Source organism: Pocillopora verrucosa, chromosome 14, assembly GCF_036669915.1.
Source record: "Pocillopora verrucosa isolate sample1 chromosome 14, ASM3666991v2, whole genome shotgun sequence".
NCBI classification, from domain to species: domain Eukaryota; kingdom Metazoa; phylum Cnidaria; class Anthozoa; order Scleractinia; family Pocilloporidae; genus Pocillopora; species Pocillopora verrucosa.
Genome location: NC_089325.1, coordinates 3,075,799 through 3,095,597, shown reverse-complemented (window position 1 = coordinate 3,095,597; position 19,799 = coordinate 3,075,799). Strand labels below are relative to the sequence as shown.

Genomic DNA, 19,799 nt, shown 5'->3' with positions numbered 1-19,799 from the left:
CTTACCCGGAAAGCCTTGGTATGTCTTTCACTTTCAAAAGGGGGTTTTCCCGTTCTTTGTTTCTGATCTCTATTGCGCTCCACCAATGTCTTTCAAGCTTAAAAAAAGCCAGCCAATCAAAACTCGTGTGCTAAGGAATGAAATTATGACGTGATAGTCTAATACAGAAGAGCAAATGAAACTGAGATCGAAGGCGCAAAGGAAAAGGAGAATGAATCCGGAAGAAACACAGAATACTTCGCTAACTGTAGGTGTTTTAATCATCTATTTTGCACCATATTGTCCCAAGTTACGTTGTCTTTCAAACCAGTGAAGAATTTATAATCAAAAGTGCATAAATTGCGCACACAGTCTCTCGAAAGCCACTCAAGGTTACGAAACATACCACCTTTTACTATCATCGAGCCATCGACATTCGAAGTGTTTCGACGAAGAGATGTCTCATAGTTCTTTCGACTAAGGCTGCCTAGTTAGCAAATTGTCGTAGGATCTAAGTCATTCTTTCTTACAGTGATGTTGGATGTTTAACTGGTGCCTTTAGGGCCTTATATTTCATAGAGCACCTTGTAAGTGTCGAAAGTGAAAGTGCAATAGAAGGAAGTAACATTCTTCAGGCATCTATCCAGTTTATAGTCAGGAAGGAAGATAAAATTACTAAATAAGTTCATTTATCTTTAGAGTAACAATGGAACCTCCAATGGAGCAAATGAAGTATCCAGTGACGCATATGAAGTCTCCGAGGAAGAACTCGTAGCGAGTTATGAAAACGAAAGTGATCGTGGTAATCTTAGAGATGGTTCCGCTCAACCTTCCTCTTCTACGAGGCGATCACCAAACGAGGCTTTTGACGACGGGGCATCAAGATTACACTGTGTTTGTTATCGCGGCAACAATGCTTTTGCTTACGGAAGACCTGATAGATGCCCTTTTTGTGGAAAATATAGTGCAAAAACTCATCAGAGTGGGGAAACTTCTGACAGGGTTTCGAATGAAGAATCCACCACATTCTCGGCTACTAACCTTGAGGCACTTCATCTGACTCTTGCAAGAGGGATGGAATCGGTACCACAAACCCACGAGACATCTCGTGAGGTTCAAGCAGAACCAACAACAAACAGCGCGAATGTAGACATACGCGCTCAAAGCCCTGTGATCCAAAGCGGAAACCTTCCAGTGGAAGGTAAGTATCTTGTTTCCACGAAATATTAATCTTTTGACGTTTGCTCTATTGAAATCTGCTTCACTGAAGTATATCCAAGAGAAACTTTTGATTGACTTTCACAATGAATTAAAATGTTTTAAACTTATATATAAAAGCACTAATTTGTTGTTCAAAAATTATCTTAAATATCTCCTGCAGTAAAACAATTCATCGATTCTTTGCATGATAGTATATGATAGAGTGAAAAATTGAACTTGATGAAAACTGGTTAAGTAAGAAATGGTGGTTACTTTGAGAATTGTGACTGTCATCGAAAACAGAAGTTTGAACATCAACTTAACTTCAGTAAGGGTTAGGTCCGTATAAGAGTTCTTTGGGGTATTCACAGTTGGCAACACTGCTTCCTTTTTCGCAGTTGCAGTTTAACAGAACAATCCGAAACTGACAAAAGTGCTAAAACGTCTTTCTTAATATTAAGTAACCAGGATCAACTTTTCGAAGTAATTTCAAAGTGCACACTCAAACACAGCAGGCATTTTAAGTTACAAACATATACTGAAAAAGCGTGAGAGAGGTTGTGCCTTGAAAGTCTACAACGTTCACAAATTATTAGTCGTTAAACAATGCATTATTTGTCCATGACGCTCATGGTAAATTGGTGCCTGAGGGAACAGAATTGGCTGTAATCCTTCAGCTACTGCTGCTGTTGCAAGTTTAAAAGTTGTTACTGTTACAGTGGTTGTAACGGATTTCGATGTTGCTGTTATAGCGTTGACCATCTCCTCGTCTCTCTTGATTATTGCACCTGGTCGAAATTATTATGATTTTACTTCACTTTATCATTTCACTTGTAGGTTTTTCAGACTCGTCGGTGCCTTATCCATGCCAACCACGACAAGTGACACTATATGTGATAAGAAACGATCATCAACTATTAGATGTAATGACCTTTTCAGTATACTGTGTGGAGCAGTCGATGCAGGTAGAGTAAACCGTTACAAATACTTGAGTTTGGAACCATTCCTCTTTTCACCCCAGTGGAATGAAAAATCAACTGGCTCAAAAGCACAAGAAATGGATGCCTACGTTTTTTCTTTCCGATAAAACGCCAGTGTTACGCCGCAAAATGTAACAATTGTCGCAAAATGTAATCTTTTTAAATACTTTTTGGTACATTGACATGAAAAAACTACCTTTTTTTTAGTTTCTGTGTGGTACATACAAAATATATTTTGAAAGTAATGGAGAATTACCGCGACGCTTGGCGGCACGGTAAATATCCACCGCTATTCATCTCCACTTCAGTGAATAATTGTTGCATAGTATTTGGCCAGGTTGTTTAAATGACAATTTGCAGGTACTCACTTAACGTCCTGCGATTACAATTTAATTTGGGTACCAGGAAGATTGTTTCTTTCTTAGCCGGAAATAAATCAGGTGACAATCAAGGGCTAGACCCTAGTCCTGAAGTCACCACCTTTCAATGGAGTATTGTTATTCAATTGAAACTTTCAAATTTCTGACTGTCGTGCCAGCTTATTTTCAGATTTCTATGATAACATAGAGTAATTTTTTGAAAATTTTCTATTTGTTTTATCCCCTAATATAGGGCAGAGTAGCTTCGATTGTAAAGCAGCTACAACGAGACCAATTCTCCAGTATACAAGTTGTTCCATTTGGTAATGAGTACTCCCCCCAACAAGAAAATAGACATTTTCATCTTCTGAACTTGGAAAATGAAATAATAATAAAATTCGAGTTGCGGAGGGAAGCACAGGGAAGATTCCGACTGCAGGAGGAGCAGAGACCTTTCCAGGTGTGTTAGTTAAACATGAAAACAACTAGGTGTTCCATAAAGACAAAAAACACTTAAATCAACACTAGAATTTTGAACAAAAATATGCTTTTAACTCCATGGAATTGTTTCTTTTCGTCTGTTGATTTGGCATTTTTTTTCACTCTTTAAACAGGTTCCATTGGTTCACATTATGTCCTTGAGCCAGAACAGAATTCCTAGTCCTCTTGTGCAGGTACATGTGGAATCTCTTTGTGAACCTGGAGAACTTTGCCAGGACCACTTGAGAATGACACTGGCGTACGGAAAAACTACTCAACGCATGTTGATACCAATATGGGTAAATGCTGTACATTTCTGCTTACAGTAATGTAATTCAAATCATTTCAGTTCACAACATTCTCTTGCTGACTGCAGAAATTTACTCGAAAGTTTCATGATGAGTTATGCTAACCTTTAACATTAAAATTCAGTCATGTTTTTGCTAACACACATTGGTTGATCTACGGCCTGTTTTGGTCCCTAAGGATAATGCCATACAAATAAATTTTAAAGTTATGATGTAACACCCACTTCAAGAGTTTTAATAAACAGAATAAATGAAGATCATCACACAAATCAAACATCACTCATCTCCATTTCCATACTTGCTTTCAGTCTGCCAGACCATCCGAATCCACTTAGAAAGGTTCTCTGCATCTGGTGAGTAAACTGAAGGTTCAGATCTAAAATACATTAAATAATTTAATTACATTACAAAATCACTGTAACCTTTAAACCACAGTTTTTAAAGGTTGCTGTTGATTGATTTTATTTATTAGTGCCTTCAGCTAACTGAGTCAGTGTTTCTTGATTTTTCCTCGTCTCTGTCAGCATCTGCACATTTCAACTGTTCTTTTTAGCTACTGGTAAAAAGATTCGAGTTGCTTGACCAGCCATTTGATGAAAATTATAAGTGGATGTAAATTCTGCTTTTGGTTTGAGTCTAATTCGTAAGTATGTTTTGACTTTTTAATTTCTTCCCTTTAGTTGTCATTGGAGGATTGACCGTAAATACCAGTCTACAGCATATTACTTATAATACTTTGAATTTTTTTTATAATACTCCATCCGTAGTATATTTCATAATTAAAAGGAGCTACGTTACATTTCATGCACCTCTAAAAGTTAGCCTTCGACCAACCTTTTAGTAGAGAAATTGTAGCCAGGATTCAGATGTTGTAACAAAATGATTTGAAGACAAAAATCAGCTTTTAGAAGCAGGCCACTATGAGAAGCCACTACTTTGAACAAGTTAATTTTTTTCTCGTCTTTTCTTGAAATCTGTTTAAGTTTTCTTCTGTCTTTTATCCCTTTTTGTTACTTTTCAGCTGACAATTTCAGTTTTGGTCTAGTTACATTTGACTGACTGTTGTTTTTTTAAACAATGAAAGCAATTTTGCTTATCACAGTAAGCAACTTGAAAGCAGAGTGACGTAGCTCCTTTATAGAGGTCAAGAGACAAACGAAGGATAGAAAAATGTCTTAGATTAGGAAATCTATAACCACTCTTGCATGATTACCAAAAAAAGCAAAAAACAAAAAAAATTAGACAACAGGATGGAGTGACTTTCCTTAAGTCTTAATTGTAGATCTTTCACTTCATTGGCAAAAGTGAACAACAGAGAAGAAGTAGAATTAGTATAAGTATGCTGGTCATGACTATTTCAATGTTGTCTGTAGCCCAGCCTAACACCAAACATTCTATCCTCACGCTCACCTTGAGAAATTGGGTGACAGAGGCTATAGTTCAGTTATGTAAGGTGTTTTGGCGAAAAGGCCCAAGAAACTTCTGATGGAATTCTGAAACAGCATCTGGGTTGCATTATATGTGCATGAAATGATCAAAGAAGTTGAATGGAAACAAGGACTCACTTGGGACCTTTTCTTTAAATCCCTGCAATGATTGTCTGGGTAAAATTGCAATGCTTCGTGAAAGCTGAAACTCTTGAAAGCGATTAACACTGGAAAGTAATACTAACAGTGTTAGAAAATCCAAATTTGCCTTTTTGAGAATTCCATGACTTCTTTCAGCCCTATGTTTTCACACGCACACAAACAGGTTCATTTATGGTCCAAAGTTTGTTTGTTTGGTTTCTTTTTAACAAATCAGAAAGGAAATTAAACCTTGTTGAGTGTGTGATATTGCTCCTTTTGTAATAGGCTATATTTGATCAAAACCTGCAATATATCAGTGTGGAATTCTCAAAAGGGATCTACAGTGGCTGATAACAATTTATCGAAGATCTTTGACAAAAATTGAATATGATACCACCACCCATAGAATGGATTAGTAATATAGACTGCAACATAGACTATAACTGCTGTTGTATCAAGGAAGTACTCACCATCATAAAACAAAATAGCTTACCAAAACACACCACAATTTGTCAACAATACTGAGTTAAGAAAATCTATGGACATGTTCTTCCATACAGACCACAATTATTACCTTGAAATACATGTACTGAGCAGTGGGTGGTGGTGTCATATGAAATCTAATTATCAAAGATCTGTAGATTGTTTCAGCCAACATAGAGCCTGGTGTAAACTAAGCAATATTATCACCACTTCCAAGTTGTGATAGTATTGCTTTGACTACACAAGGCTGAGAGCTGTCAGCATGATAAGCCTTAATTCAAATTTACAAGCTTTTCTGACAGCTGCATAAATACATGACATTCATTCATGACCTTAAAATATGATCATGTTCTCTCAAGCCATATCAAAATTCATGTTTGGTGTAACTCTAAAAATTTTCTAGATTACAATTCTTGTAGCTGCCCATATTAAGCCTCATAATTTTTTCAAAATGATCTGTCAGTCCTGATTGTTGCCAAATTACTTGAAAGTCATCATAAGTAGATAAGGTATTGGCCATGAATGAATGTCATGTATTTGTCACTTGTACATTGTTTTTTAATAATATAAATAGTCAGTGTGGTTAACTATCACATTCAGAAAACTAAGAACATCTGAAATATAACCAAAATGTTTAATGTGTTATGACAAGTTAAAGACATTTCTGTCAGAAAGCAGAGAAAAACTAGAAAACCACAAGTTATTTACTGTTCAATTTAATAATTTAGTTATCTCACTCAACACAGCTAGAAATACAAGAAATAGTTTCAGAGTTCACTGTTTTCTGAACATGATAGTTAACCATTAGACAGCCAAGTCTGCAAGACCAAGTAATTGTAACAATTCTTTATCTAAGTTTATTTGCTGACCTTGAAGTTAGATCATTTTTATGTCAAGTGGGAATGTGGTTTTGATTTTTCTATTTTTGCTTGATCATTTATAGTAGTGTTAATGTTACTTCATAGCACAATGTTTTTGTGAATTGGTTTTACAAGTAACTCACAATGCAGCTTATGAATGTTTATTTTGTTATTTTTTTGGGTGAACCATAGACAAGTTTTGATTAATTAAGTAAATTTGCTGTGTGCTTAATTATTTCTATCTTAGATCATGAATAAGTAATAAATGAATAGGTAATTAACACTCTTTCATTCTTCAGACTTGGCTGTTGTATATAAAACTAAAGAGCATGACAGGGTCACATGGGATCACAAAATTTATCTTCTTAATTTGATGTTTCCCATTTCTTTCTTTCATCTACTCAAGAAAATAAGAATTTGTACTCCCAAGTGACCAATATCACACAGGCATTGATGAATTAGCTAATGGTGACAATGTGTTTCAAAGAAAATGTGGGTGGTAGTCTCATTACATTTTTAATTTACCTTTGTTAATTGTGGAGAAAGCAAACACAAAAATACTTATATCTACTTTTCATTTTTCAATGTCATTTAGAAGTAACAGGAGAAATCCCTGCAGTTCATCAATATCTGTGCAATATTCATGTTCTTGCGTGAAACTTTTTGTAAGGTTTTAAGTATACTGTAAATGAAGGATATGCACACAACAGATATGTAGTAATAACCCCTGCTATAAGAACATCTGGCTCTTTCATTTTCCCTACCCTTTTTGAAAAACACAGTTGTCCTAAGCTCACATTTCAAGAAAAAGCAAACAATCAATTCATGAAAGCATTACAAGCTGTGTGATGCAGTGTTAAGTTATGCAAGGAACGGTTGAGAATTTGTATGCATCACATGGAATGGTAAGGACAAAGATATATGGCTGATTAAAACGCTAAATATTCCAAACTAGGCATATTCCACATACAAGATTAATACAACTACTCACTCCTTATGTGTCCACAACAGACACACAAGGAGTGAGTAATTTTCATTGATCTTACACATTGAATGTTTATATTTCTGTATATTTGGCATTGTTAATCAACTATATTTCTTTCTCTTTACTATTCCTTGTAAAGCATTCAAACTCTCAATGGTTCCTTGTGTAACTTAACACTGTGTCACACAGCATGTGATGCTTTCATGAATTAATCTTTTGCTTTTTCTGGAGATGTGAGCTAGGGATGCTAGTGCAACAACATGCAAACTATAGAGTTGGAGATGGATAACTACATATCTGTTTCACGCTGCCAACTATATGTCTCATGTTGCAGACTTCTTGGTAGACAGGTGTGCCATCATGCAACATGCAAAAGGTCATTTCTTGAGAAAGGATGGGATGGGGGAATAGAACTCTTTAATTCTGGTCAACGATTGACAGCAGCATGAATGAAATCGCAAGTCTAGCTCTGAGCCTTAAAGTAAGCATGCTTTTAAAAAGCACAGGAATCAAAACTACATGTAAAAAAGATCTTCAAGCATGATTGGTCATCAGTCAACCCCTACCTTGACAGGCTAATACCATTTGTAGGTTGTGCATATTCTGTTTCTTCTGTTTTTTTGTTAGCATACACTTTGTCCCTATATAATCAAACCTATATACCTTTAAGTTAGTGAGAATAAAACTGAAAGCATACTGAAAGTGAAAGTGTCATGCTTAAAACAGAGATGGTAAGAAGACAATAAGTTTCATTTACAACCTGGATGGAATTCCTGGGGGGAATTTTCATACAGTTAACACAGACAATGAATGTCACACACATCATTCAGGTGCACTATTAGCATACATCATTATAAACACTTTGTCATGTCAAGAGAGTACATTGTTATGTTTTTTTTTAAATATGAATTTCTTTTTACTTGTTTCCTGCTTACTTACAATGTAAGTTGCAAGGCGGCAGAACATATTACAATCACAATTTGACAATGTGTAGGTGACAACCAGTCTTCCCATGTAAAATGAAATGAAATTACAATTGATGAAATTCAGGCTTTGATAGGGATTGAAAATGTGGCTCTTGAATAGTATAGTCATGAAACATAATATTAGTTTCATAAACACTTCCACTTACATGTAAATGTGTCATTTGTTAAAAATGATCAAAGTAAAAGCTGGTCCTACATGAACATCAATTTGAAAAATTACAACACCACAGTAAACCTAAATACCTATTTGAGTGGAAAGTCACAATTCAAAAGCCTTCTTCTTAACAAGTTCTGCATTTTTACAGTCTCAATATGACTCAATGGTCTGTCACATGAGCTGTACATCATACGGTAATTGTAACTCACTTTGTCCTGTTCTGTATCATGATAACGTTCAACAAACCAAACATCACAAACACTTCCTTGAGTGACTTCATAAATATCTTGGAAGAACTGCTGTTCCGTCATTTGCTCCGTAATCCAGAAACTTATGTCATGAATGTATGTCGGAGGAAAGAGACTGATTGGAACAAACTCTTTACCAAGGTTGGGAAACTCATCAACCTACATGTAAAGAAGTAGTAAAGGACACTTCTTTAAACTTCAGAGCATCATGCATTACTCTTCTAGCTTTGCTTACAGCAATAGAATTAAGCATTGACAAAGGGCAGCTTTTAAACTCTTTACAGTGGCTAATTTACATTTTCAACTCAGTTGATAATACTAAATTACACTGTTATACTCTTCTGCTGAGCAGCACCACAGTAAAAACTTACCCCCTTTATTGTTGCGTCAGCGATTTACTTCCTACAAGCACTAACATTGTAAATAGATTACAGAAGAGAAGAATGCATCTAGAAAGATGAACTGCAAGAAACACAAGTCACCATGCACAAAAGAAGTGAACTGCTCCTAAGCATTGCCAAATCCCCCAACCACATCATGAAAGAACCTGAACCTCTAAAGGAGTCAAACATTGAACCCAATAACAGAATCACAGATATTCAAACAAATGCTAAGGCATCAGACTGTAAACAGAGAAACAACACCATGGCAGAGGAGCATGATCAGCTACAGGTATAACTGACACAGCATTCTCCTTACACTTAGGTCCAGTTAAGTTCCACATATGGTCAAACTCAACATCACAAATTGACTCATTCAATTAAGAGTTCCCAAGGGTAAGTCCAAAAATAACTATTTTTCTTCTCAAGAAAACAATGCTGACTTTTCAAAGAAAACATTTTACCCGTGACCTCCTTCAGAGGGCAAACCACAGAAATGGCCATAATGGCTGATTGAATACAGTGTAAAAATTAATAATAATACCCAACATTCATAACCACCAAATTTCCTATGCTAGCCTACAAAGCTTCCAGTTTTTGTGCATTCAAAAGGCACATAGAACTGTCACTCACTTGGGTTCCTCTTATGTTTGAACGTAAATAACTGATCAAAAAATGAGAGAGAATTTCTCTACACTAATTAAATTACACAATTTGTTACATGAATTGATAACAACCCTTACCTCTTGGCTTGAAAACTGTTCTTGAATCCTTGGATCATTTGACCAAAGCAGTCGTATGTCAGGAATGTTGCACAAAGCTAAAGCCAAGCTGTCAATATTAACTTCCATGAGCCACCCACAACAAACTTTTGGGAACTTGCTAATATCTAAAATACCACAAGATACTAACAGCCTGTCTTTATGATATAGTGTAGTCTTTGGTGAGGGTTGTATAAGGTCATTGATGCAAACTTGTGGAGAGATATCATGTCCTAAATAATGCTTTTCCATCCTGCAAAAAATGCACTTCTTTTGGCCATCTTGGTTTCTACAATGACATCCAATGCTTGCAGCACCTGCACACCTGACATCTCGAAATCTTGTTTGTACTCCATTTTTTAACTGGGTTGTCTCTGACTCTACTGAACTTGAAGTAGAGAGGGGATTTGTCTGTGATACACCTTGACAACTACTCTCTCTTCTTAAGTCTTTGATGCGAGAGCAAATATCTTCAACAAATGCTTCTAGCACACTGTTCACAACACTCTGAAGTTTTAATGGTGTTATGAGTTCTGTGAAAGTCTGTACTGCAACCAGTTTGTGGCTGACAGGGTGTGTGCAAGATGATGGAGGGAGAAAGAAGTCAATCTCAGTGCCACTTAAGATAAAGGAATGACAGTTTTTTTGAAGCTTCTCAACAACTCTGGTTGCAAAAGAGATCTTTGAATATTCCAGCATCAACCCTGAGGCCTCTTCTCTGACATTCAATTTCTTTGCTTCCTCAGTCAAATCACTTACATATTCTGATTGGCAGCAATCTTGCCAGGATCCATCAGTCAGGTCACAAATATTGTAATTTCCAAAGAAACTTTCAAGTTTTTTGACCAAGTTACCAACAGGATTATTAGGAACACCGATGAGACCACCCACTGAGTAAAGGCTGTCCACAATGCTACTGTAATTTGAGATGAAAGACCTTGATGCAAGAGAGAAACCAAAATAAAACCAAAAATATAATACATGTGCAGAAAAAAAATTGGTTTGAGAGACATTTTGAGGTCTGAAACTTTTTTCTTATCAAGAGATGAGATAGCCATACAAGTATGGCTGACACTATCAAATATATAAATGGTTTGTGGAACATTAGAAGAAAGACACCAAGTGTGGCTTTTAAATCAGTAAGTGTGCTGTATTGCACTTAAAGCTATAAAATCTAACTTTTTGAATTGCAATTAATGCAAAATGATTTATTTTACTGATCGAGTGGAAATTTAATTTGGCCAATACTACTCATGTCATAAACAAAGCTAAAAATTAAAGAATGACCATGATCTTTGGTGAGATACCAGGATGCTTTTTGTGGTTAATAGTATTATGAGGGAGCTTACTCTAGGTCTGGAATTGGTTCCAGTGGCACTCCATGGACAAACACATGAGTGAGCCCATTTACAGTATGAAAACCTTTCCCAAGCTGTCCACGAAAGCCTGCACTTCTGTAAGAGGTATAATCTTCACTTTTGAATGGATACACATCATTCAAAATCAGACCTAGTTGTGGGTAAACAAGATGATACAGATTAAAGTGTGGATATTGGAAAGAGCGATGGTTAGAGTCACTGACACAGGTTGAAAGGTCTTAGCTCAAGCCACCTCCAGGACTGATGGTTATGGCATGATATTTTTGGGCAACCAAATTGAACCTTAATGCCTTGTCCACTCACATGTGACACAAGGCACCAGCAAATTGTCAAGGATAACTGAAAAAATACCTCTAATACAGTAAAGAGGTTGGGCCTATAAGTGATTCTGGTTGATGTCATGACTTTAATACTGGTTATCAAAACATAACTTACTGCCCTCACAACACTCCCCTTTAAGGGTATGGTGTAACTTCATCCCGACAACCACATTGAAAGATACCCTCCCGTTGACAGAACCTTTCTGGGAGGTTCATGGAAGATTTCCATAAAGCCCTATACTTCATCATGCACACAGTTCTTGGATGAAGAAAAATGGCGAAAATATTACAATGACTTTGGGACCAGGGCTTTGTTTTAGAATAGTAATGGGTTTTACGGAAATCTTTTTGAGGTTGACATTACAGAAGGTATTTTGATGGGGCAGGTCAAATTGATTGGCTTCGTGGTGGCAGCTGGCACTAAAGAAAAATCTCCAGGTTTGAAGTCACCGGCCGTTCGCATCTTAATCTTTACAATTCGATCAGCTAGCTAGCTCATCAATTTTAAATAATCTCCAAATGACAGAACTCGTCAACAAAAAACAACAACAACAACAACAAAATACCAACCAGCTTTCGCAGCTCGGTAAACAACTTGCCAAGAGTTTCCAAGCTCCCTTCTTGGATGGTCTAAGGGCGTTCCTCCCTGACCCTGACAAAGGCTTACACAGATATCGCCTTTGAACCGTTCCACGTGGTGCGCAGCGCTTGCAAAGAACCGCTCCAACAGATCTCTTGATTTGGCAATGTTTGATTTGCCACCAGTGTGTGGAAAATTAAAGATCACCCGATCAAACGTTCTAGAGCCAAATTTTTGACAAAGATCTGTTGCATCTACCTCGTGCAAGATCTCGACGTTTTCAACAGAGGACAGTTTCGCGATGTTTCCCAGAGCGAAGTCGTTATTTGCCAAAGCTGCGCGCGAGTCTAACGATGTCGCTACGATCTTCACAGATGTCTTTGATAACACTGACGCCAAACAAACCGTGAATGAAAAGTTACCATCTCCGACTACTAGCACATTATTAGAATATGATTTTGGGTCAAGTAATGCCATAGCCGTTCATAAAGCGGAAACATAGAGCATTGAGATCTAGAAGCTCAAGTGAGCGCCATTTTGTTTGCGCGGACTTGGATGATTATTGCTGTGGTATAAGCATCACCAAAGTAGACTAATTGATATTAGTACCCAGCTGTTTCTCTGTCAATAACATTGCCCATGTCAGTGCTGGCTTCGTACAAGAGCGGCTCTCTGGGAAGCTTAATCTCATATGTAGCGAGGAGACACTCAAGGTTTGCTGAGGTTGTTAAATTTCGATTTGTCATGTCAGGAAGGCGGAGTACCTTTGCTGGAGGAGAAACCCAGCCGAACAATCGTTTCAGATCGGCAACAGATGCCTCTCACACCAAAGCCCCAAAGAGACAATGTAGTTGCCTGGAGGTTGTTCGGGAAACTATCCCTGCTCTGGTGAATTCCTCTCACAAAGGACACCTGGGTAGAATAGGGATAATAGGCGGATGTCAGGAGTAAGTAGTTTGATGAAGATAATCATAATCCTGGGCTTCAGAGATTACTGATTTTGTGTCATTATTGAGAACTTCTCTTAAATCCGGTATTATGTTGTTCGAGCTTTTAATCTTTCCCTACCACCTTTGCAGCTTGAGGGGGTGACTGAGATTAGTTTTGAGCTCGGGGTGTGCCCTGAGGCCTTAAATCTCTAGCTCTGTCCGAGTAAAATTCCGTTCCTTTTATTACCGAGTTAAGTCCTTTTTTTCATGACCCAGCTGCTCGAGTATGTCCACCTTCTGTGAAAATTAAAGATCTCCAAGAGGGTAGCATAGGAAAGGAGGAGGGGGAGTGTTTTAATCCCATTTCTCGCCCAAATTTTTAGAAAAATTCCAGGTGTTACATGTACTCGAAACAGTATTTCATGCAGTGGAAGTTTAAAGGGAAAACTACAACTCTCATCTTACCTTGACTCTGTAACATTTGTGCATTGCATATTAAGTTTGGGTTTAGTCTTAAATTTTAAATAAACCTTTTACCACACTCCTCAAACACCAAACCATACTAAGCAGCAGATAATCAACTGAAGAAATAAGTGAGTGCCCTCTAGTTTACTACTTGTGGTAGCTCTTTGAAAAATAACGTCTCATTCCTAGAAGTTTCCAAATGAAGATTAGCGACTAACCCATGGATTTGTTGTGAAGTTACTCATCAGATGCGCTTTGTAAGGCACTAATTTTTACCCCACAGTTTGATTAATACTTGAATGTTTTGTAATCATGTTGCAGGTATACAGGTGCACCTTACTTTGCAGCAATATCAGCTTTGAAAGCTGTGAGTCTTAATTTTGAAAACTTTAACCTTTGATAGAGATATGTCCACAAAGGGGGTTGTTCTTGATAGGTTGTTCAAACTGCAGGGTAATAGTCTTAAATTTGCAAAATCTAGGTCACTAAGCAATCAAGGATAAACTCTAAGCATAAAAAAAACACTAGCATATAGAGAAAAAAAACTCCCAAGTAAAGTCTAATGTCTTGATTTGCCAATCCATGTCCCTTTTTGACATTCCAGTCTTTCTTTTGAGTTCCTTAACAGTTTAAAATCATTGTAATGAATACTTTGATATATAATTAATTTTTAATTATTATTTAATTATTTTTTACATTAATCAATATTAGCCAAAGTCCCCCAGAACTCAACCTCTTGAAAAGTTATAAGGAGGTTTTCAAGAGAGAAATGAAATTTAATGGCATTTAATTTACATTACCAGTGTAGGCCGCTGAAATACTTGAAAAACATGTGCCCAGCATCTGTCATTACCATATGAATCCTGTATTTTTCTCTCATACTACAAAAAATATCAAGCTTCCATTGTTCAATTTGTAGGGTGCAGATTTGTCTCATGTGTTCTGTACAAGTGATGCTTCTGTGGTTATTAAGTCATACAGCCCTGAACTTATTGTCCATCCTGTTTTGTAAGTATTGTCAGTAATGCTTTCACTAAACAACCTCCACTCAATGGCTCCCCTTTCCTATAAAGAAACTTTTATTGAATAATGTTCTACTTTTTAGTGTTCAAAAGCTTCTTACCCATTCCAACAAGTGCCCCTACAAATACAATTGAAAATTTTTCTTCCAGATCTTTTATCAGTTTTAAACCTTTAACTCCTATGAGTGATCAAAACAGAATTTCTTGTTAAAAATTATTAGGCAGACAAGTGGTGAGAATGGAGATTACCAGTGAGGAATCATTAGTTGATCCAACTGCCAAATTCTTCAAACTAACACCACAAGAATTGTATAGCAGACAGTAAGGAGAATTGCTAATAAGATCTTGGCAGTGAAAACTGACATTAGAATTTCTGTTTGCCAAATGTCTACATTCAGGGACAGAAAAACAGCTGTAAAAGAAGTGAAAGATTGGCTTCCAAGACTTCACTGCATTGTAGTTGGCCCAGGAATGGGTAGAAATCCAACCATCATTGAAAATGTCAAGGTAAGTCCATGATCAGTTTCTAAGCCAGTGGAATCATGCAAACTCCAAGTTTTTGGCACAGTAGCATTCTAGTTTGATTTAATTAAGAAAGATTGCACCAGATTTCCATCCACAGATAATTAATCAGTGGTACGTCAGCCCAATGTTGAATGGAAACGAAGTTGGAGCTTTCTAATGATATAGTTTTCAAGGCTCATTATGATTATATTTAGTCTAGAAAGAATCCTTCTGGCAATTGACTTACTGGTATTTCAATTATTTTGTCCTTATTGTCTCTTTACAGGGAGTTCTTGAGCTTGCAAAGGAGCAGCAAAAACTTCTAGTCATAGATGCAGTTGAGTATACTGTTTCAATACATCTGTGCAGTAAACTCCTAAATCACCAACCCTGGATTAGCATAATGCTTTGACAACCTCCGTAGGACATCTACTTCTTATGTTTAGAGTAGAGACAAATTAATTTTTATTCATTTTTATTTGTATAAGGATGGGCTTTACATGGTTACATCCTATCCAGACATAATCAAGAATTATACCAAAGCAATACTCACACCAAATGCTATGGAATTTACAAGATTATACAGCACATTGGTGAGTTTTTTTTTTAAATTGAGATCCCATAAATCCTCTACACCCTAACATCAGTATGCATATTCTCCATACTGTTCTCTATACATTTCCTAAGGTGCTGACAAGGAGAATTTGTTTAACAATCTAGAGCATTTTTAGTGGGTGATCTTATTCTCATGACCTATATGTATGATTTGGGGCAATATTGTAATGAGAAAATAGATGCTAATCATTCTAAGGGGTCAAGGTGTCAATCACTTGTTGTAAGAAGTATGTTTGATTGGTCAGGAAGGGGGACTTTCTACTGATTAAGTCCCACTTGTGACATAGACAGAATTTCTCCTTACGCCATCAGTACAATAGCAAGCAGACAAGTAATGAGAATAAAGAAAAATATCAATTAGGGGATTATTGGTTGATCCAACTCCAAATTCTCCAAACTAACATTATATGAATTGTATGGCAGACAGTAAGGAGAATTACTCAGGAGATCTTGGGAGTTAAAGGGTTAACTTTGAAGTACCTTTTTATTTCAATTTCATCCCTTGATTTCATTATTCCAATTTGATAGTTTGGTCGTGAACCTGACCCATGTATAGACTGTTCCAGTCATGTGACACAGTTATGCCGCGAGTTAGGCGGAGTTACCATATGTCGCAAAGGGCAAGAAGATATCATTGCAGATGGGAAAGATGGTAAGTGTAGATCCCATAAGTCCTGTGTTCATTTTTCATTACAATTTTGCATGTATCTGTGAAAAGTTTTGTTTATAGGGTCATGTACCTCCCATTTGAAGTCTCCACTTGGACCTTCAACAATTTGAAGAAGAACGATTAATTTCAAGCGCATCTGTATTCACCCATTTAAAAAAATTATGCATTGATGTAAAGACACCTTTTTAAACTTTCTTCTCCAACCACCTATTGACTATACTATCAAATACACACTTTTTCTGGTGTGAATTACATCAACCTTCTGTATTGTTTTAGTGAAGCATGGCAGGGGGAATTCTCAACATTTTTTCCCCATTGAAACCTTTGACTTTTTTGTGTGATTTGCATGTATCTTCTCCTTATAATTGCCATGCTTCATCTTGCAGTCAGGTGTTGAGAATATGCAAACCTATCAGGTGGAGGTTGTCACCATGACATAACATTAAAAAAAGTCTTTTTTTTAGTAATCTACAATAAACTAAATGGATTGAATATCAAGTAGAACTGCTCCTATAATCTTTGGAGTTAAGGAGATGTGTTTAAAATGCTAGTTTGATTAATGAGGATAAGAAAGTAAACCACAGGAGTTTCCAGAATTTCTTTGTTAGCAACTTTAAAAATAATTCTATATTTATATTATCCTTATTTTTTATTTTAAAAAGTTTAAAATAATTCATTTTTCATGTGTTTTTTATGACTAAATAGTTGTAAACTGCAGAACAGAAGGTAGCAACAGACGTTGTGGAGGTCAGGGTGACCTCCTATCTGGCTCCATGGGTGTGTTCTTCCATTGGACAGATATGGCATTCAAAAAAATGAGCAAAGAGGAAAGGTACAGTTTACTTGAATTCAGTCTGCTTCAAAGCACTGACAGCCAATGATAGGCGAGTAGGTTTCCTTGATATGATTTCCCTAGGAATGGTTATCTTTGAGAATGTTGTTTGAAAATGTGATTAGTTTTTGCCATGACAAACCCGTTGTTGTTCAAAAAATTTTCAAGGAAGGTTTTGAACAAGGAGACTTTGCAATGGAAAATATGGTACACCAGAATCAATGTCAGTTGTTAGCGACTGCGTTCCTAACCCTACCCTAACTCAGCAACAGTCAATTGATAACAAGTTGGGATTAATGTTGGGCCAGGGTATGGTTTGCCCAGGTACTGACTTTGATCCGTACACTCTAAGGAGAGGCCATCTTGAAAAAATGGTGATAGTGGTAAATGGTAAGTCTCCGGTAACTAAGACTGTTAACAAAATAAGAAGTTGTCTTTTCCTTTCTTCTCTCAGAGCATGTTCGTATGGTCGATCTCTGGTAGCAGCATATGGGGCCTGTGCACTAACAAGGACTTGCAACAGACTGGCATTTGCTAAGTACCGGCGGAATATGACGACAACCGATATGATACCAGAAATTCACGATGCCTTTGAACTGTTATTTCCCGAGAAAAAGTCAGACGAACCAGTTATAAGACAAGAACACACCGTATAGAGTTCTCAAGTTCGATAAAGATGGTATTTTGGCCGAATTACTTCCTAATTAAGGACTAGCAAGCAAACAAAGACTGCAAGGTGCTCAATTGAACTTTGTTCTTTGGAAGCGGTTTTCTAATTCTTAATAGAGCGCCTTCGGTGGAGTGTCCTAAAACCAATCGGTGGAGTCTTAACAACCAATCAGAGCGAAGAAAATATCACAAGGAACCAATGAGAACAAAAAGCAAAGACAAGCAAACTTCATGAATTAAAAGCGCGGTAAAACTGGGATGACCAAGTCGCGATTGGATGTAGTTTTTTCAGCTGATTGGTTGAGAGAGTGGCGCGTGTTTTCTGGACCAATCACAGATAGAAAGTAAACCAAAACTAATGTAATTTCGGTGTACATTCGACGATGGATTGAAAATTGCTACAGCGCGGTTTTCTAAGAAGTTAAGTTGCAAATGAGTATTTGGTCATTGACCGCATTTCCTATATACGACTGAGTCTTACTGTGGAGTAAATCCATCTCAAGCTAGCTTTAGCCCTTTCATTCCCATGAGTGACCAAGAAATAATTTCTCCTTAAATTATTAATCCAAAATCAAGCAAACAGATGATAAGAGTTTAGAAAAATATCAAGAAAGGAATCATTATTTGATTCAACACCGAATTCCTAGAAGTATCATAATGAGTAAAGTGCTGCAATCAGTTAGGAGAATTACTACTGGCATCGTGGTAGCCTGAGTGAACGGTTGAAACTCAAGGTTTGTGAGGAACTATGATGTATGAACTGCGTGTGGTGCTTGAGTGACTTGGTAGAAAACTAGTTACTGTAGACGCCGCGTGGGATGTCCACGTCAGTAAAATTCGTGACATAGAATTGGATAATATTGGTTAGATCGAAGTAAGTACACTGCTGCAATAGAATTTATGTTGTTGGTTATAGATATGTTTTGGGCCCGACTCAGAGTCATTTTTATCACTCGCATTTCGCTATACTTACAATTAAAGATTTCAGGGTTATTCAGGGTAGTAAAGTCATTAATTGCTAGAGAAAGATCCCCTTTATTGTGTCAGTTTGTAATTAATTGTTACACTTTATAATACCTGTCTTCTGTATGGAATTGTCGCTCTTTGTAATACCTGTCGCACGTTGCAATAAAAGAGCTATCGCACTTTGTAATAATAACAGACCGTTGTGCATTTTAATAAAGTAAGCTGTCGCACTTTGTGACAAAACTTGTCGCACAGTGTAATGAATTTTGTGTAGATAGTCGAGGGACAAGTTAGCAGTTATTGCAAAATGCGACAATTTTATTGCAGAGTGTGACAGTTGTTAAAAAGTGTGACAATTACTCTATTCAAAGTGCGACAGAACACCTTTCATCTACGGAGTTTGTTTTCCTCAATTCAGCCTCAAAGGATTTCTCAGACCTATTTTCCTAGAGATCAGGGTGAGTTGTTCCAATCCATTTAAGTTTTTCACGCATTCCCTCCATGGTGTGTCTGAGAAAGGGGTCACTCTAAGTCTCTCTTTTCGTAAAGTATCTAGGAACCCTCATAATATAAGAGAGATTATTTAGGGAATAGGATCTTTATGGGATATTCAGTCTTGTCTTTTGATCCTCTTTGTGTGGTACTCAGGACCTGAAGCAAACTAATGCTGTGAGCAGAGGAATAGCTCTGTGTGTGATTTTTAAAACTTCATACTTTTCCATACCGTCCTCGTAAAACAACGTGAAATCACCCACATTTGTGTACTCTGAGAATGGGAACCCCGACGGCAAATAATTTTCCTGCAGGGGCCCATTGCTTGTTTCCTTCTTATTTGAAACTCAACGCCGCTCAGGTACGTTTAGCTAAAATTTAGGTCTGCGCGAAGTTCTAAAAAAAGAAATTGATGTTCAATATAATAGAAGTTTCCCTTAGTTTTGCCGCCCTAGTATTAACTTGCGGGCAGATGTTCCCTTAGTTAATTGCAGATCTTTACATATACGGCTCGTGATGATTTCAGTTGAAAAGAGAACGTTTAATTACTAGTGGAGGATAACGCAAATTAAACAATAAGCTTCCATATCAGGATGTGAGGGTATAATCACTTGCACAAAGG

The 19,799-nt window shown here is 36.9% G+C and overlaps 3 protein-coding genes across 4 annotated transcripts; 2 read left to right on the top strand and 1 right to left on the bottom strand.

Annotated features, from left to right (window-relative positions):
* The first annotated feature begins 183 nt into the window (after positions 1–183).
* Positions 184–7,898, top strand: LOC131784354 (uncharacterized). The gene is made up of 7 exons (XM_066160863.1): positions 184–247; positions 679–1,180; positions 2,017–2,144; positions 2,772–2,978; positions 3,133–3,297; positions 3,615–3,659; positions 3,987–7,898. The coding sequence occupies exons 1-6, from the start codon at positions 212–214 to the stop codon at positions 3,639–3,641; spliced, it is 1,065 nt and encodes a 354-aa protein (XP_066016960.1). The 5' UTR covers positions 184–211; the 3' UTR covers positions 3,642–3,659; positions 3,987–7,898.
* A 47-nt stretch (positions 7,899–7,945) lies between these two features.
* Positions 7,946–12,549, bottom strand: LOC131784310 (ferredoxin-fold anticodon-binding domain-containing protein 1). 2 transcript variants are annotated; one of them, XM_059101112.2, is made up of 4 exons: positions 12,004–12,549; positions 11,084–11,243; positions 9,717–10,671; positions 7,946–8,752 (listed from the first exon to the last, which is right to left on the bottom strand). In XM_059101112.2, exons 1-4 carry the CDS (start codon positions 12,488–12,490, stop codon positions 8,432–8,434), a joined length of 1,923 nt encoding a protein of 640 aa, XP_058957095.2. In that variant the 5' UTR covers positions 12,491–12,549; the 3' UTR covers positions 7,946–8,431. The 2 variants fall into 2 exon arrangements, with proteins under 2 accessions (XP_058957095.2, XP_066016959.1); XM_066160862.1 differs by having other exon boundaries at positions 9,717–10,650.
* Positions 12,550–12,646: 97 nt separating this feature from the next.
* On the top strand, positions 12,647–19,021 carry LOC131784314 (ATP-dependent (S)-NAD(P)H-hydrate dehydratase-like). The gene is made up of 9 exons (XM_059101115.2): positions 12,647–12,960; positions 13,729–13,774; positions 14,327–14,415; positions 14,828–14,936; positions 15,220–15,270; positions 15,422–15,526; positions 16,077–16,200; positions 16,924–17,050; positions 17,505–19,021. Exons 1-9 carry the CDS (start codon positions 12,653–12,655, stop codon positions 17,704–17,706), a joined length of 1,161 nt encoding a protein of 386 aa, XP_058957098.2. The 5' UTR covers positions 12,647–12,652; the 3' UTR covers positions 17,707–19,021.
* Positions 19,022–19,799: the final 778 nt, after the last annotated feature.